The sequence below is a fragment of the Mus musculus genome, chromosome 7 (assembly GCF_000001635.26).
Source record: "Mus musculus strain C57BL/6J chromosome 7, GRCm38.p6 C57BL/6J".
Lineage (NCBI taxonomy): Eukaryota > Metazoa > Chordata > Mammalia > Rodentia > Muridae > Mus > Mus musculus.
The window spans coordinates 119,461,625-119,485,717 of NC_000073.6; the positions used below are offsets into that span (position 1 = coordinate 119,461,625).

The 24,093-nt window shown below is 44.6% G+C and overlaps 1 protein-coding gene across 2 annotated transcripts; it reads right to left on the reverse strand.

Moving 5' to 3' along the window:
• Positions 1-1,083: 1,083 nt before the first annotated feature.
• On the reverse strand, positions 1,084-17,638 carry Umod (uromodulin). 2 transcript variants are annotated; one of them, NM_001278605.1, is made up of 11 exons: positions 17,528-17,638; positions 16,575-16,694; positions 15,050-15,829; positions 14,858-14,965; positions 10,708-10,916; positions 9,710-9,858; positions 7,618-7,863; positions 4,438-4,600; positions 3,822-3,903; positions 3,091-3,132; positions 1,084-1,654 (listed from the first exon to the last, which is right to left on the reverse strand). In NM_001278605.1, exons 2-11 carry the CDS (start codon positions 16,660-16,662, stop codon positions 1,593-1,595), a joined length of 1,929 nt encoding a protein of 642 aa, NP_001265534.1. In that variant the 5' UTR covers positions 16,663-16,694; positions 17,528-17,638; the 3' UTR covers positions 1,084-1,592. The 2 variants fall into 2 exon arrangements, with proteins under 2 accessions (NP_001265534.1, NP_033496.1); NM_009470.5 differs by having other exon boundaries at positions 16,575-16,750.
• Between the last annotated feature and the right edge of the window lie 6,455 nt (positions 17,639-24,093).

The following is a 24,093-nucleotide window of genomic DNA, read 5'->3' on the forward strand; positions in this document are numbered from 1 at the left end:
GATTGTCACCCCTTGTCACATTTCATGGTTATTATTTCAAAGTATCTTCCTTATCAAATGGCTCTATTTAGGTAATTTCCTATTTCCTCATTACTGTAAAATTATCTGGCATTTAATTTGTGCCCAGAATATCTAAGGGATACATTGAGATGTATAACTGGCAGATAAAAAAAAAAAAACAAGTAAGGAAAAGACAAGGGGCAAAGATGTCATTGTGACCTTTCTCCTCCGCCCCTCATCCAGATTTTGTCTTTAGCTGCTGCTCCTGTTTCCCATGGCCTAGACCTTCTTCTCTTTGGGAGCTGCTGCTCCCAAGTCACAACATAGACCATACTGTCTGGAGTCAATCAGTCCAAGCTGACCACAGACTAATTGTGGATGGGGCAGCACTGGAGCAGCCTAAGGTCCACCTGCACAGCTCTTGTATAACAGCAAGAGGCCTGCACGTTCTGTGTATGTCTGGGTGTGATAAGAGCTCTTAGCATAAGACACACTGTCCCAGCAGCCCTTGCTTCAGACTTGAAAGTGTGACTTTCCCTGATATCTGATGGGAGGCCAGGGAACAGCTGGGTCAGAGAAAAGAGTTCCCATCAGCATTGGTAACCTTTTCTCTGGAGATTTCTGAGATCGCTGGGTATCTGGTTCCTGTTCATGGATGAAGGCTCGCAATGACTCTCTGCCAGTGAAAGGGGAATTCGTATCCTCTCCCCTACCGCTGAGCATTGGGAAAAGGCCTACACTTTTAGGACTGGCAAGTAAAAGCCCAGTGAACAAAAGTCCCAGGAGGCATACGACACCTGCCATTGCTTCTACATCTCTTCCTTAAGACCTGAGATCTGTAAGGCACAGACTGGCTCTGTTTTATCTACCAATGTTTCTTAGCACCCAGTATAAGCCTAGAACATGTGGACTCCTCAAAATGCATTTCTGAAAAACCAAATGTGTCCTATGAAGGCATCAGGGTTACCCCCGTGGCAAAGAATCAGCCAGCTCCTGTTGTCTGTTAAAGTCTCTGCCAGCTTTCGGAATTGCTCACTGCCTATGTTCACTGCTACATCTCCAGCATATTTTAGTAACTAGCACATTAGTGACTTGGCAAATGTTTATTGAGTGAAAGGATGGATGTATACATGAATGGATAGACAGGTGAAGTTCATATACATTGTGTGTCTCATCTTAGATCACATAGCAGAACATGCATTGAGCCTAGTTTCTTAGAGCATCTATGAAGTCCATAAAGATAGAGAAAGGATCTGTTTTATTCCCACCATGTAATGCCCAGCACAACAGACAGTGCTCACAGCAACTGTGTGTTCTGTAACGACTTGAATTAATGAGTCCAAAAGCTGATACTTTAAACTTATTATTTTGCCACATTCCTTCAGGAGACAGGGGCTTCATACATATCACATTTGAAGGAAGAACAGCACTGAAAGATGCCAACTTGTTTTTGATGGTGAGGATTAAAGAAAGAGTACGTGCAAGCTGGAGGCAGTGTGAGCTCCCTCTCTCCTGGCTGATAACCAGCCTGCATCCCCACTCCTGGCCAGCAGGAAGTGAGCTGGGAGCCACACCAGGTTTTCTGCTTTCCATCATTGAACCATGAAGATCAAAGTGGCTGAGGGAAACAACAGCAGCCAGATGCTCAGGAGCCCTAAAAGGTAAACAAATACAGGGGCATGGCTGATGCTGGTATGCTTTTGTGCAGAATAACATACAACACTTTCCTACAGAATAGTAGGAAAAAAGGAAGACTACCATCTCTGACTAGGCAATTAGAAGAAGGTGTCTGTTTTGGGTGGGAGAGTAGATAAAGATTCCATTCCATGTGGGCTGGTTTGAAAATGGCAGTAGTTTTTCCTGAATATTTGGTGTGGACTCTCTTCTAGTACCTAAAATACTCCACCATCCCAGAGACCCTGGAGGCTAGTCACCGAGGACAAGCCTAAGTCATAGGAGCTCCACGACCTTCCAGCTCTGAGCTCAGTGGTACAGAACGTATGATAAGCTCTCTTAGATCCAGGTTCCACAAGCCAAGAAAGGCATTGGTTATGTGGATTCAGTTTTTATCTGACGTGTCAAATTAAGGCAGCAGGCATAAGAGAAAGGCCACAAAAATATCACCAGTTTCTGGCTTTTGTAGTCTGAGGACTGAAGGAAAAAAAGTTTGTGTTTGTCTGGCTCAATTGGCAAATAGTGGCCCTCAGCAAATATTTGTAACCTGGAATAGCCTCTGAGGGTGTTAGAGATGACCCTCAGCTTCAGGAAGTGCCAAGAAAAGGGCAGGGTGGATGTTCATGTCCTTGGGGAACAAGCTTGCAATAAATATACATGGTTGCTTGAGCAGCAAACATGCATGCATGCACGTATGCATGCAACTGCAGCTGTGTGCACATCAGTGTAAAAAGACACAAACACACATGATCTGTATGTGCATATATGAATATTGTGATGTGTGTACAAATATGAGTGTGCCTGGTCTCTATGCAGATATGAGTGTGTACAATCTGCGTGAGGATATGAGCATGTATGGTTTGTACACAGATATGAGTGTGTGCAGATATGAACACTTGTGATTCATGTACAGATGTGAGTATGTGTGCCCTGTATGCCCTTGAATTTGTGTGAAGATGTGAATGTGTGTGATCTGTGGGCATATGAATATCAACAGTTTGTGTACAGATATGTGTGTTATCTGTGTGCAGATATGAGTATGTGTTGTTTGTGCATACATATATGAGTATGCATGTGCAGATAGTAGTGTGTGATCTGTGTCTATGCAGATACATACAAGTATGCATACAGATATAAATGTGTGTGATATCATAGAGATACAAGCATGTGTGCAAATATACCTGGACACTGCAGTCTCTCAGGATGTTGGGTTATGCCTTTGTTTCTGCATACTACTGTGAGACAACACCAGTGTATACATGCATACAGACTAATGTCTACACGTTTACAAGACAAAGCACTTCGTGGCAGCTCAGGCTCTTAAGGTTATGCCTTCCAGTCTACTCAGACCCCCACATAGAAACCACAGAGTGATATCATGGGGCAGGTAACTGTACAGAAAGAACCTAAACTTACTCAAGTTGCTGGAAGCAGCCTTGGACACTGAGGCCTGGACACCTTTGTATGAAACAGAAAGACGAGAAACATGAGAAGTGAGGTATGTGACTTTCAAGGAAACTGAGATAAGCTTCCCTCCACCTGCATAGTTAAGGTCATCTTTCTGAAACCAAAATCTGACCACACCTTTCCCCTGAACTAGATCGTTCTAGAGTCCCATTGACCTCAGAAGAATGGCTTAAAACATATCATGATCTACAAGGCCCCTCAGGGATAGCCCCACCTACGAGAGTTTATCCAACACCACTGGCCTAGCTTCCCTCGGTTCTCCTGACAGGTCAGTTTCTCCTTTGTCTTTCCCCATCACCAAGACTGGGTCTGGTTCCTTAGTCAGAACAGCTCCAAACTCTGTGTACATGTTCTTTCTGCACAAAGGCAAGTGCAATTCTACACATCTAAATGATGTCATTCCCCCTACGAATCAAACGATCCAAGGCAACGTATCTGTTTTGCTTATCACAAGATATTAAACCACGGTAAGCACCAAAGAATGTCTCTGTAATGAATGAATGAATGAATGAATGAATCCTCTACAATTGGCAAAAGAACAAGGCAGCAGATAGCCCATCTTATACCCAGAGAATCTACTGATGTTCATTCTTCAGTTCCCAGTAAGACCCAAGAAGCTAGGCTATGCCACCTTGCCTCTTCCCCAATTCAGAGGCATGATGGAAGAGTAGATCTCTCACCTTGTCGTGTTATGGGACCCAAGTTCAGGACACGGGTCTGATCTATGAAGTTCCCACTTCGAAATCTAGTACCAGAGCAGGTCTGTGGGGAAAAAATGACACAAAAATCACTCAAGTGTGGAGAGGAAGGTAGAATGTGATCCTGGCATGAAATGTGGGCAGCTAGGTCAAAAGAGCATCCTTTTGCCTCATACAGGAGATAGGAGCTCACATCCCAGCCTGACAGCTTATTGAGGGCAAGTAACTTAAGCTCTTTGAGTTTTTCCAATTGAGAAAGTGAGCAACTACTGGTAAATTTCTGTGAAACTTGAATACTTTAAAACACCTGAGTTGCACATAATGCTGAAGGCTTAGCTCCTCTTATTGACAGATATGCTTGCAGCTTGCAAATAAGGTCAGTTTATCAGCCAAGAACCTTGAGATAATCACTGCTTCCTAAGTGTCAGGTAGACCATGTGTCCTGACTGGCCCTACCCACTCTGTCTTGCAGCTCTGTGCCCTTAGGCTAAGATAGAAAAGCATCACAAATTCATGTCTTCATTTATGCCTGTGGCCAAATGTCTTGATGATAGAGATAGGCATCCAAGTGGGCTGTTATGAAGGGCTTATGACTCACAGGTTTACACTGTTCACTCGTAGAGTCACATAGGTACACCTCGCAGTGAAGGTAGACAAGGTCGTAGTTTCCTGCAAACCGGAACATCTGAACAGAAAATCGGGCCTGAGATGACTCGCCATTCTCTGTCACCTGAATGGTTGTATCTTCTGTACGTGGACAACTGAATGGGGAAGATACAATAGAGTTGATTAAGCCAACTGGGTTTTAATACTACATCTTTACCTGTTAGCTATGTGACTTGGAACAGCCCATTAAACTTCTCTGTGCCTCAATTTCTCCATAGGCATGTAGGATTAATAATTATAGTCCATGTCAAGAATAATTGTGAGAACTAACAGTTATTTTTTTGTAAAGTGCTTAGAACAGAGTGTGGCCACAGTATCTTTGGGGCTAGAAAAATTGATAAAAGTCTTCAACCACAGAGTTGGAACAATCCAGAAGTCAGAATTTTATCATTGCCAAGGAAATATATTCAAGAATCATTGTCTATTTTATGCTATTGAATTCATGCCTGCTCAACAGAATCCAGGGAGTTTTGCCAGCTCCTGAGCCAACATAAGTATGTGCACACAACTTCAGTGCATGCAATGGCACCCAGAAGTTTGCATGTGTACTGGACATTCTGGGCAGGTGAAGTGGGTACCCCTGTTCCATTTCATGTTTGTTCAAAGATAATTTAGAAGAAAGCTAGAATGTCAAATTAAAGAACCAAGAAAGGATTGTTCAGGGTGGCATTCACTCTGTATTAGATAACAACTATAAATCAGGTCCAATCCTAGCATCCCAAACTCTACTTGCAAAAAAGGAGAGGGAAGAGGAAGAGGAAGAAAATGAAGGAAGAAGAAGAGGAGAGGGAAAAGAAAAGAGGAGGAGGGGGAGTAGGAGAAGGAGAAGGAGGAGGGAGAGAGAGGAAGAGGAGGAAGAGGAGGAAGAGGAGGAGGAGGAGGAGGAGGAGGAGGAGGAGGAGGAGGAAGAAGAAGAAGAAGAAGAAGAAGAAGAAGAAGAAGAAGAAGAAGAAGAAGAAGAAGAAGAAGAAGAAGAAGAAGAAGAAGAAGAAGAAGAAGAAGAAGAAGAAGCTGCCAACAATGACTTGCAATTAAGCAATAGCCTGTTAGGAGCTGACTCAGAAGAAAGTGGCTATAATCTCTGCAGCCATCTCGGGCGATTTACTTACAGGTGGTACTTTTCCACCCTGATGAGAGACTTGTTTTCCTAGCATGATGTTTTTGCAACAAGCCCACCACAGCTGAACACACTCTGATAACATCTTGTTTTTCTCCTATCCTGGACCTGTGGTTAAGTGTCTCCAACTGAACTTCCCAATGTGTGCATATATACCCATATCTGCCTTCCAATAAATGAGACTCGAGACTTGAGCAGATAGCCTGTTTTGTTTCTATTCTTTGAGTTTCTTGCCCCTCAGTCCTCTCTCTCTCTCTCTCTCTCTCTCTCTCTCTCTCTCTCTCTCTCTCTCCCTCTCAATCTCTCTCTCTCTCTCTCTCTCTCTCCCTCTCTCTCTCCCTCCCTCTCTCTCTCTCTCTCTCTCTCTCTCTCTCTCTGACCCCGTTGACTGGCCTGTGGACCGGGTCAGTATCCCATTCCAAAATGGAAATCCATATTCAACCCAGCCCATGACAGCCCCAAATCCTCAACCCAAGCAGATATCCTAGTGTCCTGTCTGGTTACCTTTAGTGTCCTCAATTTTCCTCCTGTCTTGTGATGTTGTAACACAACACTTCTCCATGACTCATAGTACTCAGACCAGCTTCCTCATACACCCACAGAGACACAAATGCACATTATATTTCTTCCTGCTTCTTTCAGAACATACTTGCCACAATTTTATACTCATGAAAAATAACTTGAGAGATTCCTGCAGAGCATGTGTTATTTATCCCCATGTGGCATATGAGAAAACAAACATCAGAGTACATGAGCTGACTTGCACATGGAGCAAGAAAATGGAAAAAGCCAAGGATGGAACTCATATCCTTCTAAGGCCCTGTCAAGATCATGTCAACATTGTTGCCTGTGTGTCCCAACATCTGTATTGTTGTTTACTTCATCTTTTTTCTTTCTTATGACACACTCCTGTATACATTTTGATCATGAACACACTCGACAATCACTTTGTATCACTTGTCATATGAACAGAAGAGATCTTACAAGTGAGAACAAAGTTGTCAAACATGAGAGCCTATCAGATGTTAGTGGGACACTGCTACTATCATGAAATTCTAGAATAGACTTCTATTTTATTACAGAGAGATAATCTAAACAGAGGGTGGAAATTGGGTGAACACCCAACTGAGCAGTTTTCTTCTAGGTAATCAGGTCGACTTAAGGACCACCACCCTCAGGAGAGAATAAGTCAAGGCCTCTCAGGAATACCTTCCTGCCTGCAGCATAGGCAGAGACACCTCCCCCTCCCCCAATTCATTCATCCAAGAGCTCTTTTCTCCCCAACACTCTGCGCACGTTCATTCAATTGTCCATCTTGCCTTCAGCATTTAAGCTGTGTGAGCGTAAAGGGCTTCAATTCTTCTCCTCTCCAGGGAAACCACAACACCTGGTAATCAGCAAACTTTGAAAATATCTGTTTAATGAATGCATCTTATGGAAAGGGACAGCACACCTGCACTCTCAGGGTTTAAGCTGCTACTTAGCTGACCACTCTCTACTCTTTCCAGTCAGGTCCTCTCTGCCTGCTGCTCTGAGCCTGCCTTTCCATCAGGTTCCTTATATTTTCTGAGTTCAGTCATGAATGGCCACTTGACCCTCCAATGAATGTATGGAACCCTCTCCAAATATAATCTTCTATTGCATAAAACAAGATATTTCAAGAATACAAAGAAAAACAGTTAAATCGAAGAGCACCTCTTAAAATGTTTAAAAAAAACATTTGACATGTGCTTTATATACTTGCAAAAACATATTTAATGATTCATCACATAATAAGATCTAGGGAGAATCCTAATGAACTAGCACCTAAAAACTAATGGATAGCATAGGTAGGTCCCTGCATTCTCAAGCCTACAAGCCCTTTGCCTGTCTTTGGGGTGGGTCAGGATGCTAAATTTAAGCTACAGGATCATAAAGATGTTTTCCCCCCATTAATTGCAAAGGCATCTCCCTAGACCCCATCCCTGAGGCCACAGATAGGACCAACTTCTTTACCTGTCCTGGATAATGAAGTATTTCACAGGGTCTGTGGAGTTGCTACTGGGTGTGGCATAGCAGTTGGTCATTAGCAGTACAAACCGGGACAAGTCACCCCCATCCAGCATGGTGCCCACATACAGAAAAGCCTCAGTGGACAGCATCACAGAAGGACCTTGGTGGGGCTGTGTGTAGGTAGGGCTCTGGAACAATGCCATCCGCACGGTGAACTTGCCTGTCCCACCCAAGCTGATGTTCAGGGCACTGTAGAGGAAGAAGAGCTTTTAAGAGGACTAAGTTGAGAACATTCACAGACGGGTACTCTTTCTGGTCAGCAATCTTGGTTGGTTCCTTGCAGTTATTTGGTATTTTTATTCAGTGGCAGCGCCAAATCCCTCACCACAGCTTAGCAAATGGCAGTGAGTGCAATGGGGTGTTGGGAGAAACATGCCCCAACTGAGCAGATCTGCAGTGGGACTGAGGGTTCTACATCTCTAGCAAGCTCCAATGATGCTGTTATTACAGATCTATAGACCATGTCTTGAGTATCATGACCAGTGTACTGGTGGTGTCCCCTTGCTACCATTCTTCAACATAGTACACATTCTTGAGGGGCCTGCCTGAACTTCTTGAGTCTCAGCCATCAACAGGCAGAAAGAGATGAGCTATTGGGAGTCCTACAGACTTGAGTTCTGAGGATCCATGATGGCATTACTTTTAGTACCTACAGGAGACTGGGCCTTATAAATGGGTGGCTTTAATCTAAATACACAAGCTGATAGGAATTTCACTGCAGGATCTCTCAAAGGAGAGATCGGGGTTTGTGTCATAAAAAATAAGGTGCATTAGGTATGCCCAGCAATATAGAGATCCACCTCACAATGGAGAACAGTCTGAGACTCCCTTGAGCCCCCAAAGAGGTTTGGACACATACTTGTTGCTCTGGCACCTTAAAGGCAGGCCTAGGACATGGCTACATCACCCCAAGGCACTGCCTAGCCAAGTAGCACTCTATTCAATAGCTCAAAGTAAGCATGACAGACACATATCAGCCCAGAACTCTTCCCCGAGTCTGCCCCTTCTAGAGCAGCAGTTCTCAACCTGTGAATCATGACCCTTTTGGCAAACCTCTATCCCCCAAAACATTTATATTATGGTTGATAACACTAGCAAAATTACAGTGATGAAGTAGCAACAAAAATAATTTTATGGTTGGGGGGGAGGGTGGTCACCACAACATGGGGAACTGTATTAAAGGGCTGCAGCACTAGGGAGGTTGAGAACCACTGTTTTAGGGTAACTGTAATACTCTGATGAGATGTTTCCCATAAAGCCTTTAACATGATGCTCAGCATAGAGCAAATGCTCAGTAAACACTAGTGACTGCGACTGTTCTCCCTCTCAGCATGAACATCAGTGGCTTGTGACTCACCACACTCGAAGACTTTCAATTTTATTTAGCAATGGAATTCTATTTTTTCATCAAAATGGATGGAATTTCTCTGGTTCACCTCTCCAGCTACTTTTGCACCCAAACAAGGCAGCTCTGAAGAGCACGGTCTGTAAATGCTTCTCTAATCAGATAGTTTCAATTCGGAGAAGGATAAAACCTGAGATCTAAATATGAGATATGACTGTCCAGCTTGCCCTCCAGAAGCAAGGCCACCCAACCCCTCTGAAAAGGCAGAGACTAGGATTTTATTCACCTTTGCAGAATATCGTAGTCCTAAGAAAGGCAGTGAAAATATTATTAAAACCCCCTGGCAATGGGAGCAAGAGTTGGATGGTGGATCCAGGTTCCCCAAGGCTATCCAATTAATATACGGCAAAGCCTGGGTCAGAATCAGGGTTCTGGGATTCCTCACTAAGTGTCTCCATTAAGTAATCCTGCCTTCCAGCCTCCAAAGTCAGTTCCTATTTGGCAAGGCAAATGAAGATCTCATGGCTAAGGGTCTGAGGGTCTGAAGGGGTGAAGGGTGAGGGACTGAGGGGTTAAAGACTGGGAGCTGAAGAGGTGAGGGGCTGAAGAAGTAAGGGACTGAGGGGATGAAGGGGTCAGTGATTGTGGGGTGGATCCCCCAGGAGCACTGGAGGTCCTTGATGGCCTCACCTGACCATGGGCTGTAGGGAGGTCTTCAGGCTGACTTTCATGTCCAGAGGGTAAGAGCATTCAAAGTTCATTCTTATGATGATGTCCCGAATGATGATCGCATTTGCCAGGTAGAGGGTGTTGCTGTAGGTGGCATGGGTTTCGTTTCTCTGTGTTGGGGAAAGAGGAGTAAGAGAAAGGGATATGGCACCCTGAGCAGAGTTTTACAGCCAATGAGATTGTAGACCCTGGAAAGCTGCCATCTCTGTCTCTGTGTCACAACAGAAGTGGCGTTAGAAGTCATTGTGTTCTAGACCCCAAGCTACATTCTCCTCCTGCATCACCCCACCTAACCTTCCAATGGCCTAAAGTAGCAGGATGCTGAATCCCTGCTTCATGGATGAAGGGATGGGGGTTCGCTGTTCCCTAAGATCTGGGTACGTCCCTGCAGAGCATGGGATCTACAAAGCCTGGGCTGGTTTCAAAACTGCAGAATTTCTCTTCAGAACTAAAAATCATATGCAGGCTATCACTAATTTCTTTTTATACTGTCCCTAACAAATGAAAAACGTCTTCCTTTTCACCTGCCCTTTTGCTTCTTCCCACTTTCTTTCTAGGGATGAAGGAGACAAGAGAAAGCCAGGCACCAGCCACACGAATATTTATGGGCTGATCTCTGCAGATGGTTCTGGGGGTGAGGTTCTTCTCAGGATCCCTGGACACAAACCGGCTTGCCTCTGGTCCCAGTGATGGCCTTAGTGACTGGAAGCCATCACTGCCAGCCTAGCCCTACCTTTCCCATCTGTAAAAAGGGCAGCCATCTTTATAGATCAAGCTTAGATGTGACACATGGATTAATTTAATCCTCTCAATATCCTTTAGAGAAGTAACAATCCCTCCATGATGAAGTTATTCAGTCAGGTCGAACAACTCACTCAAAGCTCATACAAGTGGTGGGCTTGGGGCTTAACTAGACACCAAGCATGCCAACCCTGTTGCCTCTACGGGCAAAGACTTACCCTCAATACTGTCCCACAGGGACCATTCCTGGCAGGGGTCACTATGGACATCCAGTCTCGTTCATCACTCTCACTGAAGCCTGAGCATTGTCTGTCATTCAGGTACATGAAGACATTCATAAAGCCCAAACTCTGTAGCTGGCACTTTCTGAGGGACATCTTGATGTCATTGGCCCCACACTCCAGCCTGTACTCCAATTGGGAGACATCTGAAAATGGTCAGGAACAACAGGATTAGGAGCCTGTGTCTCCGGGGCCAGGCATGTCCCCAGGAGCACAGCATGGTCACTGGGCTTAAGATGTCTTGGGCTTTATGCTCTAAGATCAAGAATTGACAAATGAAACCTCATAAAATTGCAAAGTTTCTGTAAAGCAAAGGACACTGTCAATAGGACAAAACAGCATCCAACAGATTGGGAAAAGATCTTTACCAATCCTACGTCCGATAGAGGGCTGATATCCAAGATATACAAAGAACTCAGTAAGTGAGACTCCAGAGAATCAAATAACCCTATTAAAAAAAAGAGGGTACAGAACTAAGCAAAGAATTTTCAACTGAGGAATATCAAATGACCAAGAAGCATCTAAAGAAATGGTCAACGTCCTTAGTCAACAGGGAAGTGCAAATCAAAACCCCTGAGATTCCACCTCACACCAGTCAGAATGGCTAAGATCAAAAACTCAGGTGACAGCAGATGCTGGCAAGGATGTGGAGAAAGAGGAACACTCCTCCATTGTTGGTGAAATTGCAAGCTGGTACAACCACTCTGGAGATCAGTCTGGCAGTTCCTCAGAAAACTAGATATAGTATTACCTGAGGACCCAGCTATACCACTCCTGGGCATATACCCAGAAGATGCTCCAACATGTAATAAGGACACATGTTCCACTATGTTCATAACAGCCTTATTATAGTAGCCAGAAGTTTGAAAGAATACAGATGTCTTTCAACAGAGGAATGCATACAGAAAATGTGGTACATTTACACAATGGAGTACTACTCAGCTAGTAAAAACAATGAATTCATGAAATTCTTAGGCAAATGGATGGAACTAGAAAATATCATCCTGAGTGAAGTAACCCAGTCACAAAAGAACACACAAGGTATGCACTCACTGATAAGTGGATATTAGCACAGAAACTTAGAATACCCAATATATAATTTGCAGGAGACATGAAACTCAAGAAGAAGGAAGACCAAAGTGTGGATACTTCATTCCTTCTTAGAATGGGGAACAAAATACCCATGGAAGGAGTTACAGAGACAAAGTTTGGAGCTGAGACAGAAGGAAGGACCATCTAGAGACTGCCCCACCTGGGGATCCATCCCATAAACAACCACCAAACTCAGACACTATTGTATATACCAACAAGATTTTGTTGACAGGACCCTGATATAGCTATCGCTTGTGAGGCTATGCCAGTGCCTGGAAAATACAAAAGTGGATGCTCATAGTCATCTATTGGATGAAACACAGGTCCCCCAATGAAGGAACTAGAGAAAGTACCCAAGGAGCTGAAGGGATCTGCAACCCTATAGGAGGAACAACAATATGAACTAACCAGTACCTCCAGAGCTGGTGTCTCTAGTTGCATATGTAGCAGAGGATAGCCTAGTTGGCCATCAATGGGAGGAGAGGCCCTTGGTCTTTTGAAGATTATATGCCCCAGTATAGGGGAATGCCAGGGCCAGGAAGGAGTGGGTGGGTTAGTGAGCAGGGTGGGGGGAGGGTACAGGGGACCCCCAGAAAGGAAACTAGGAAAGGGGGTAGCATTTGAAATGTAAATAAAGAAAATATCCAATAAAAATTAATAAAAAAGAAATGTAAATGAAGAAAATATCTAGTAAAAGAAAAAATGGTAGTCTTGAGTCTCAAGTCTCATTTATTGAAAGGCAACTATGGGTAATATATGCACTCGCTAGGGAGTGAAGCTGGAGACACTTAACTACAGGTCCAGGATGTATAAGAGAAAAACAAGATGTTATCAGAATGTGTTCAGCTGTGGTGGGCTTGTTGCAAAAACATCATGCTAGAAAAACAAGTCTCTCATTAGGGTGGAAAAGTTCCACCTATAAGTAAATAGTCCAAGATGACTGCAGAGATGATAGCTGCTTTCTGCTAAGAGTCAGCTCCCCCAACAATACCCACAGACCACATGAAGCTCAAGAAGAAGGAAGACCAAAGTGTGGATGCTTCAGTCCCTCTTACAAAGGGGAGCAAAATATACACGGGAGCAAATATGGAGACAAAGTGTAGAGCAGAGACTGAAGGAAAGGCCATCCAAAGACTGTCCCACCGGGAATTCATTCCAGATACAGTCACGAAACCCCAACACTATTGTGGATGCCAAGAAATGCTTGCTGAAAGGAGCCTGATATAGTTGTCTCCTGAGAGACCCTGCCAGAGCCTTACAAATATAGAGTTGGATGCTCGCAATCAACCATTGGACTGTGCGTAGGGTCCCCAATCGAGGAGTTAGAGAAAGGACTGAAGGAGCTGAAGGGGTTTGCAACCCCATAGGAAGAACAACAATATCAACCAACCAGATCCCCCAGAGCTCCCAGGGACTAAGCCACCAACGAAGGAGTACACATGGCTCCATCTGCATATGTAGCAGAGGATGGCCTTGTCAGGCATCAATGGAAGGAGAGGTCCTTGGTCCTAAGAAGGCTCAATAGATGCCCCCAATGTAGGGGAATCGAGGGCAGGGAGGCAGGAATGGGTGGGTGGGTGGAGGAACACCCTCATAGAAGCCGGGGCAGGGGTAATGGGATAGAGAGTTTCTGGGAGGGGTGAAACTGGGAAAGGGGATAACATTTGAAATGTAAATAAAGGAAATATCCAATAATAAAAAGATGCCTTGAGCAATCACAGCTCTCTCTCAGACAAAGCTGAATTATGAGCATCAATGGGTAGATCCAACTACTAGCCAACAGCTCCATGTTCCTTTAAAAGTTGTTGATATACAAAATTTAGGTTAGTTTGAAGTTCCTTCTCTCATCTATTGTTAAATATCAAACCCTGATGACAGGAGAAAATAGAAGAAAACATTTATTGCCATTTGGGGGGGGTTGTCCTTGCTACATGCAGGTGCCAGTCCCTCACTGACAGTGACTCTGATACCATATACTGGTCAGTTTCCCTCTTGGACAAAGAATAGGCTCAGGGTTTTCAGTAGGCAATGATGAAATACTAGATTTTTTTTATTAGTCAAGTATTTGGGGATTGATGTTTGGCTCATTGGGTAAAGGTGTTTGCTGCCAAGCCTAACTACCTAAGTTTAGTCCCTAGGACCTATATGGTGGCAAAACAGAACCAACTTCACAAGTTGTCCTCTGATTTCCACCCATGTGTCATGGTACTTTAGGCCCTCCTCACATATACATAACTCTCTCTCTCTCTCTCTCTCTCTCTCTCTCTCTCACACACACACACACACACACACACACACACACACCTCACACATACCATGCACATAAGTTTAAAACCTTTGAATTAAAAAAAAAATCTGCTTTTAAGTCTTGTTAAAGTATTTTACTAAAGCACTAGAGAAGTGTCCTAACTTCCTTTTCATTGTGTTCCTTTTTACAGCTAACCTTGTGAGGTGGTATTTGCAAATGCAGTATGACCGCCCACACCGCCCACACCCTGACCTAACCTCAAGGAAGCAAGCACCACCAATTTGGAGAGGACTGTGTTCATCATAAAATTCACCATACAGAGAGTGCTTGGATACCAACAGAATCTGACCATCAAGCACCACGCATGACCTAAGTCTGGAACAGACTTAGCCATCTTCAATGACACCATGAGGAAACAGGATGAGAGAGAACCAGTGCCTTGTCCTGCATCCCACACTGCTGCAATCAGTTTCTGGTATGGCAGGTGGCTCAGCAGTTTCTGGTTACCTAGTGGGCCTGCCATGAGGTCCTCAGAAAAAAGATACTGAATAGTAGGAGGTCCCCCGAATCCCTACCCTCTGAGATATTTGGAGCCAACTGAGGAGCAACCCCCAAACTGTCCAGGCTAATAGTGACCTTTCCAGCAAACTGATTGGTTATGTGTCCTCTGGGTTACAGACCCACACCAGCATGAGCCTCATTGCTAAGTGCGGATCGTTTCTCAGTGATCTCCCCCTTGAGTCTCACCTGTGATGTTGGAGTCCTGTTTACACTGGCAGCGCCATCTGCCGTTATCCGATATGCAATCTTCATCTACCCTGCATTCTTCGCAAGTCCCCTCCACGGAACTAGGATCTGCAATATTACCAATACATAGTCAACAGCTTGTGCCTCAAGACGGACCCCTACAGACAGGATGGAGGGCATTGCCAGACTCACCGGTGCAGTAAGCCAGATTGCACTCAGGGGGCGCTGTCAAGTTGTAAATATAGAAGCCACCTGGGCAAGCCTTCACCTGGATCTCTGTGGACCACCGGCAGCATTGGTCGCTCCAGTGTGCACAGGCCGTGCGGCTCACAATGCCTTCACTACTCGAGGGATGAGAGCCATTGAGCCACATGGGTGCCGCCGTGTTGCATCGCAGGACGGGCACACAGGTCTCAGCCATGCGAACGCCACCCTGGCCTGTGAACCGGTACCAGCCGTGCAGACCCGCGTCACAGGAGTAGCCCACACCATACTCTGTGCTGCGCCAGTACTCAGTCAGGGTCTCATATGTATTGCAGGGGTCTTGACACACCAGCTTTCCATCCGGGCCCTGGGGCAAGCAGTCCAGTCCTGGCTCACAGGAGCCTGGGGAGCACTCACAGTACCAACCATCCCCTGTAAAGCCCTCGGGACACACGCACAAGTAGTCGCCTTCTGTGTTGACACAGGTGGCCAGGGCATGACAGTTACTGAGCCCCTGCTCTGAGCACTCATCCACATCAGTGCAGCTCAGCTCAGGCGTCAGACGAAAACCATCCTGACAGGAGCACTTAAACGAGCCCGGGGTGTTCACACAGCTGCTGTTGGAGCAGTTGTGAGTCCATGGGGTAGCACACTCATCCATGTCCTCACACACCAGCCCATCACCAGTGAAGCCGGTCTGGCAGGAGCACGTTGTGACCACACCATCCACCGTGCAGGTGGCGTTGTTGTGGCATTCAGAACACCGTCCTGCGGACAGAAGAGCCCAGCTTCAGAATCCCTGCAGCTGGCAGGTGCCCCTGCCCATACTTTCTTGCTTTTCTGGACTTGTTAAGTTGTTGGCACCTTCAAAACACACCCATCCGAGCTCCCCTGAGTGGAGTCCTCTATTCATTGACTTTTCAGTCTAGAGTTTAGCGAATCCTCCCCAGGGCACACCCCCTGCCGCTGGAACCCATTTTCATTTTCTTCATTTACAGAAAAGAATATTGACATTCAGAACGAGCAAGCCAGTTGTCAAACAGGGTACACGCACATGGCCTGACCACAGAACATGTGCTTTTAACCATGACCTCACAATTATACTTAGTGTAATTCCAGAGTACTCCAGGGTGGAAGGCAAAGCTACCCCCATGGGATGACTTCACACTTACAGGAGAGGTGGGTCAAATCTCTTATGTATCTGGGCATGCTTGTGACTTTACCGTGAAGTGCAGAAATGGTTCAGAGGTGTTTTAGCCCCTTGTCCCACCAGAAACATCACCCACACGCTGCTATTAATTCAGAGTCTCGGGCCCCTTGCTAGACCTACTAAAGTAGAATTTGCATCTTAACAAAACTTCGAAGTGAGTCCTGTGCTCATTACAATCTGAGAAATGGGCTTAAAATAAAGATCACATCAAGTGTGCTAAAAGAGGGATTAAGATTGCTTCTGCAAAGGGAACATTTCTCTACACACACACACACACACACACACACACACACACACACTTACTCGCTTCTGTTGAGTTACTGGCTTCAGCCAGAGTGAACCAGGAGGTTACCATCATTACCAGCAGCATCCAGGTCAAAGGGATCCCCATCCTTTACACTCTGCCCTCTGTCCTGGAAACACCTGCCCAAAGGCAAGGATGGGTTAGGTACTTTGGATTTCCCTTGTGTTTCTGATGCCTGAAATCATGAGAACAGAGGTGGGTGAGGCACATGCATGATCTAATTTGCTTCCCTATAGACAGAAGAAATGCTTTTGTTGTGTACCCTCTATATGGATCAGAAAACAGCATGGATGTAGACCAGGAGGCACAGCTTGTATGTAAAAGGAAGACTGTACAGTGATCTAACTGTAGGTTTGGTGGGCTTCCGAAGCCTCTGTGAATACACCCCTATGTCGCAAACCTCCATGTGCTGCACATTTTGAAGAACTGAGTCTTTCATTTGGAGCAAAAAGTTGCAAGATGGGGAAAGGCTCACTCAGGACTTATACCTTACTGGAGGCAGCCTTGGAGTTTTACAGGAAGTTCGTGATTACCTGAACTTACAATTTGCTCTCACCTACTTATTCATTCAACAAACCCTTATTGAGTAGTATTATGTGCCAAACAAGGTGCTAGATACCAAAGAGAATAATGAATATCGTCTACATCTTCATACAACTCATGTAAAGAAATGGCAAAAGATAAGGAGCTTTAGAGATGATTAACTCTATATACATACATAACTATAATACATACTAGTATTTTCAAAATGATTGTGGTTGCAACAGGTGAAATAATTCCAGATGGATGCAAGCATTACCCTAGGTTTTACAGCAGCATACCAGGATGCCATGAAGGTTAGCATGGGACCCCAGTGTCCAGAAGCTAAGCTTCTACCACAACCTCCCTGAAATATAATGGGATTAGATAGAGGAGAAGTGGATATGGGGGTGACAGTTTCATACAGCCTTACCTGAACCCAGGACAGGACTGGTCCATTCACAAGTAAGTGCCTGTGATCAATATATACTTGCCTGCCCTTGGCTGGCCCTCTCCCTCAGATTATTCTCTGCTTCTGCCCTCTGAGATTGTTTCTGTGGGGGTAGAACTTTCCTTCCCTTTTGGCATAGAATTCACCTTTTCCAAGCCATGAGTCTGTTGTTGTTAGTTTTTCCCCTGGGAGTTAGACACAAAATGATTGACATTGGGGTCACACCTGTGCCTGGAAATACAAGGTCTCTGTTTTCACCTTTTGGCAGCAAGACATTCCTCAGTTAGACATTAACTGGCAAAACAGTGCCAAGGTTCTGGGCCTTTTCTTGGACCTGGGCAAGGACAAGGTAGACCTAAGCCCAAGGAGCCAGGAAAAAGACAGTATATCTGAAGTCAGACTGTGTTAGGATAAAAGGAATGTTTGCTTTGAAGACTGGAACACACTCCTGTTCTAAAGGACAGCTTCACCAGATAAGTCCTCCTCACTAGATTCCAGACAGGAAAGAGTCTCTGAGAATGGCATCAGGTTATCAGACCATCTGGACACTCCTGAACTGGACCTCTGTCAGACAAGACTGGAGTCCAAACAGTAGAGGGTCCTTGGACTAGGGAATCATCTTACAATTGAAGAGGCTGTTTGCCTGAGTCCACCGTGACTAGTATCCCAGGGAATTTAACTCTTCCCTTTCCCTTTCCCTTTGTGAGATGTGATGCCCTGCCCTGTGAACAGTGATGCTGGTTAACAGAGACAATGCAAGTGGGAATACTTGGTGATGTTTGAGTCAAAGTCTGAAGTGGATGCTTTGCTGATAGGCAGTCACAAATAGAAATAGCTAGAGCCACAAGCCACACCCAGTCCCATGTAAAGAGTTATCAAAAACTTGATAGAATAGATGTCATTGTGCTGAGAAAAATCTGAAACATTGACTGAGCAGGAAGCATAACTAAGACAACCACACTGACTTTCTTGGGACATCTCTTATTCTGTCTCTTCCTTCTTAACTTCCTAAAAGTGAAAGTTTTGGACCAAAGTAGCATGTACTTTAAAGAAGATTGATATATCTTCCCAAATTTTACATATATGTGTGTGTGTGTGTGTATGTATGTATATATATATACATATATATACGTGTGTGTGTGTGTGTATGTGTGTATATATGTGTGTGTGTTTGTATAATTGGGCTTAGTCCTTAGCACAGCATAAACTGAGTATAGTGGTGCACACTTATAATCTGGGCACTTGAGAGTGTAGATATAAGGATCAGAAGCTCAAGGTCATTGCTAGCTTCATAGTGAGTTCAAGACCAACTTAGGCTGCCACAAACAGTAAAATAGAATATAACAATAACAATAATTTATAACCTCCCTCTAGTACAAAATAGTTCTGAGTATAACTTTCATTTTGATCAACTTTCCATCCACTTTGCCAAAGTGAGAAATATCTTTTTATTCACTTTTGCAGTTTGTGTGTGGTGCATGTGTGCATGCGTGTGTGTGTGTGTGCGCGTGTGTGTGTGTGCGCGCGTGCGCACACGTGAGTGCCTGTGCCTGTGCGTGTGTTTCATAACAAAAAAAACATGGCCATGTCCTTTGTTCACTCACCACTGATTGTTATCTTTGTAACTTTAGTTACTGATGCCCTATGCTTTTTTACAAGGTCCCATGTAAGTTCTCTTCTTGTATCCCTTCTGAATTTAAAGATGCTAATTTTTCAAGGTTTGCAGAATTGGCAAAGCTTTAGGCAGGAGCAAGGAGACTTTGGGCTAGTGTCTCTTCCTAAGTGCTAGCACCGTGCTTTCTGGTCTCTGGATTTGATGCATTCCAGTCTCAGTGCTGGCTGGTCCTGGGAGGACAAACTTTCCTGGGCTGTCTAGTCTCTGGAGATGGCAAACATCTTGCTACAAGGATCCTTTCCTATGTCTACCAGCCACACCAGAGCCATGCCCTATCTCCTGTCTGCTTGGTGTGACTGCCACACAGGGCTACTATACTCTGCTCTGATCACCCCAGGAAGCCAGCCAGGAACGAGGAAACTGAATATATAGCTGCTATTTCCCAAGCCCACTGAAATTCAAGAAATCAACCAGTCTTAAATTTGCTTCTCCCACCCATTCCTCCCCACCTGAGGAAACCTCTGTAGAATACTAGGAGAGTCACTCAACTCACTCAAGTGAGATTGTCTCAAAAACAAGGTAGATAGGGCCTGAAGACTGACACCCAAGACTGGCCTCTGTTCATCACATGCATATGTGCACACATATGCACACTAGCTCACTGTGTATGTGCATATACAGAAGGGAGAGAGAGCTGGTGGGGAGAGGACAAAGCCTTGTGCAAACCTGTCCCTCCTACTCCTGTCCTTCCTGGCTCCTCTGGTACTTCTGCATCTATCTATATACCTTTCCCCTCCACTCCCCTAGCCTCCATGGCATGCCATGTGCCTTTATTTAAGGATCTGCAAACAGAGCAAGCTGTCTTGTTCATGGAGTGCCACTTTGCCCACATTTTGCTCACCACAGCCAGGCCATCCTCAGAGTATCCACATCCACCATTTTCTTGCTCATCCTTCTTTGCTCCATCTTTGACCCCCTCTCTCCATTTATGCACACAGGATGACTTCCTGCCATTCCTTGTGGATGTTGGTCCCTCATCTTCCCGGGCGACCTGAATCTCTTCTCCTTGGAATGAAGGCCACCTCATTCACTTTTAGGAGGAAGGTCCCTCTCTCCTTGGGTGCTCCAATGTCCTCCCTTCTCTCCTTCACTTATTCCTGTCTCCTATGTAAGCTAACCTACAGAGACAACCAATTGATCTCACAGACACCAAGTAATTTGATACCCTACTTTTTGAGACCAAATTTCTCAAAGGATATATCTATTCTCTCCATTTTTCACCAGTGTGCTTTCTGACGTGCCAACTCCACTGAAATTCCTCCACACCATTAAAGACATGCATGTTGCCAAATGCAATCTTACTCCTCAGACAATGTTCTGTACACACTTGGTTTTGAAGGAGACTTGGATCTCTTGGAATAATCTTTTCTCTTAACTTGCTAACACAGGCAGGGCATTTGATATGGATTGTTATAACAAGAGTTACTTACCAAGTGCTATTCTTCAGTCAGACTGTTTTTTTTTTATTCTTTTTTTATTGAAAATAGAATTTTTTTCATACAGTATATTCTGATTATGGTTCCCTTGGATTATGGCTCCCCCTGATTATGGCTCCCCCTGATTATGGTTCTCCCTGATTATGGTTCCCCCTGATTATGGTTTCTGTCCCTTTACTCCTCCCAATTCCTCCAACCTCTTCTCCCATCTGGATCCACAATGTTTCTGTCTAAAATAAGGAATAATAATAAAATAAAGAACAATTGTTTTTTTAAACAATAAAGAGAAGAAAAGAAAAAGAACGGGCTTAAGAAACACACATGTATGCAGAGACACACACATTCACACACTCAGGAGTTCCATTAAAAACCTGAAACAAGAAACCATAATAAATATGCAAAGGACCTGTAGGGTAAGAAAAAGCAAACAAAAGCTTCCCGACAAAGGAAGGTTCAAAGATGACATTGAGTTCATTTTCTGTTGGCCATCTACTGCTGGGCATGGGGTCTACTATTTAGAGTGGTTTATTTTCCCAGTGAGACTCCCTTTGAAAAAAGACTAATTTTTTATTTGCAAGTCACTATCAGTTAGGGGTCACTTCTGGGTTAGGAATCAGAGTGGCTATCCATTTCTCCTTTCAGCTCTAGAACCCCATCTGGTACAAGCCCATGCAGGCTCTGTGCATGCTGCCACCATCTCTCTAAGTTCATATGTGTTCCCTTACAGTTGTGTCTTGAAGGCCTTAAGTTTTGGATGTCCTCCATCCCTTCTGGATCTTACACTCTTTCTGACTCGTCTTCTGGAGGGTTTCATGAGTCCTGAAAGGTGGGGGGGGGGGGGTTGATGGAGACATCCCTTTTAGAGCTGAGTGTTCCAGGGTATCTCACTCTCTGGATATTATCTGGCTGTGGGTCTCTATATTTGTTTCTATCTACTGAAGAGGAAGTTTTCTGATGATGGATGAACAAGGAACTGATCTATAAATATGGCAGAATGTCACTAGGAGCTATTTTATTGGTAGGTTCTTTTAGCAGAACAGTCATGTTTAGTTTTCCCATAGGTCCCTGGCCTATCTGGTCTCGGGTTCTCATCCACCCAAGTGTTGTTAGGTCTGGGTTTGATCTCATGGAGTGGGCCTTAACCTATCAGATATTGTTTGGTTACTCCTACAAGCTCTGTGCCATTATTACACCAGCAGAACTTGCAGGCAGGCCACTCTAACAGACCAAAGGGTTTATGGCTGGCTTAGTGTTTACATTTCTCCTTTGGTGGAGGGAAGAGTATCTTCTAGGGCCATGAATACCATTATGGACCTTCATAGAGCTAGAGGATTTATGTAGGCACCAACTCAGCTTCTCTGTGTTCAGTGAGCTGTGTAGGTATTGTCTTCAACAGTTGCTGTCAGTTTGTGGAGAGACATCAAAAGTCTTGCCAATAGCCTGGATTGTTTGGGAGTTTCCATGGAACTCCTTTGGCCAACAACTCGATTAGATATAACCCATTCCTGGTACTGGAAACTTCATTTGGTGACAAGAAATGCCCGGTATGTGCTCTTACATGTTGTCAATAAATAGGAGAGCAGACTGAAGTTCAGAGAAACTGAGTAATATCTTCAAGGTTACATACTTAGCTAGTGCAAACTGAAGCCCATTTTTTTCAAACTTATCCCTTCAGTCAGCTTTATGTCTTGAGGGGTTAACAGTATTCCATGCTTAGCTGTTGAGGTTTATATTGACAAGTGGTTTCATCTTTTTTCAGTAGGGTGGAGTTAAGGGGATGAAGGGTTTTGAGAAGCTGATCAGACAGAGCAGGAGAGGGTCAAGTGACAGGTGGATACATTTAAAAGGATCAAAAACTTAGAAGACGGTTTTGAAGCCCTTCCTAACAGAGGGGTATCTGTACCCCATCTTTCTGCTCCCTCTCCTCTTCCCGTCTCTGAGGCTTCAGGTGCACCTGTGGAGCATGCACACTGCAGCCTTGGTCTCCATGTCACTGCTTGTCATGGGCGCTGTTCCACGTGACTTAGTCTCAGCAGCCCCATGGACCCCACCTTTGACAGGCAGCCACATGTCTGTGAGGGGAAGGCAGGTGAGTCTTGCATCGTGTCTTGAATACTAAAACCTAACTCCATAGAGTCATCTGGCTCCAGTGAGTTCCAGGGCCTCAGGCTGTTCCCTGCTTCATCTAGATGTGAGCAAGTCAGGGATGGAGGGTTGAGAGTGGGAATTTCTTCTGGGGATCTAAAAATACAAATACCCTCTGTCTTGTGTGATAGGTGGAAAGCACAGAGGTCCATGGGGGAATTTAGTTCCTACAACAATACCCCTCAGTTCTTCTTAGAAGTTCAAGTACCCCAATAAAGTGAAACAGAGAAACAGTGTAAATATGAAGCATTGAATAATGACACCCCACAAATATACCCACATCCTAATCCCTTGGACCCACAAATATTGCTTTGCAGAGTGAAAAGTACTATACAGGTGTGATTAAGTCGAGGAGAAATGGGGGATCTATGGGGCTCCTAAAGGTTGGATACAAGCACAACGGTGCTTAGAGGATAAATGCAGAGGGAATGTGAGGATGGAGCATAAGGTCACAGTGATTCCAGGACCAAACACAAGCCAAGGAATGCTGGCGGCCCTCTGGGAAGCTGCAAGGCAAAGGTTTCTTCCAGAATGCACCAACCCTGATGATCCTTGACTTTTAGCCCAATGTGAAAAAAAAATCAAGACAGGTTCTCACCCAGCAGCTTAAAAATGGGCTTTAAATCATAGTCCCCCTGCATCTGCCTCCTAAGTACCAGAATTACAGGTGTGCATCAAGTCTAAACATTGAAACTGGTGTCAGATTTCTGGCGTCTCAAAACATGTGAGAATAAATCCGTGCTGTTTTAATCTATTAAGTTTGTGTTAGAAACAATCAATACGGAAACCAGCATGGACCTGGGATAATGTCCTTACCTCATGCTTTGGGGATAACCATGAGATCATGCCTCTCAGAGAGAGGGTGCTATCTGATGATTCAATTTGCTCCACAGATGTTTATTACAGCATTTATCTACAATGTACCACACAGAACACATACAGCAAACACTAAGAAGGCAGTGTCTGTATTCATGGGGATGGTCATGGTGGTGGCAGGAGCAGACATTGTATGATCACTTGATAGAATAGCAAAATGCTTTCAAATATTATTCTCTTGGAGAGCCTTTTAGAAATGGCTACATTTGAGATTTGAATGACCAAAGCAGAGATGAGTGAAGATGGGGCAGAGTAAGTATCCTGAAGGCATGAATTTGGGTAGAGGGAACAAACCCATGGAGAGAATTTGTTATGTTCAAAGAATATTCAAGAAGTGTGAATGGTGTGTGGAGACCAGGAGACCTGAGGAGAAAAGGAGATCCATAAGACTAGACTTCTCAAGACTTTGCAGCAAT

Bases quoted from the DNA above. Each gene is read 5' to 3' on its own strand.
- Umod (NM_001278605.1), bottom strand. From the start codon at position 16,662: ATGGGGATCCCTTTGACCTGGATGCTGCTGGTAATGATGGTAACCTCC. The intron at 15,830-16,574 runs GTAAGTGTGTGT...TTCTGTCCGCAG, and splicing joins CAGTAACTCAACAGAAGCGA to GACGGTGTTCTGAATGCCAC. The intron at 9,859-10,707 runs GTAAGTCTTTGC...TCCCCAACACAG, and splicing joins CCTGTGGGACAGTATTGAGG to AGAAACGAAACCCATGCCAC.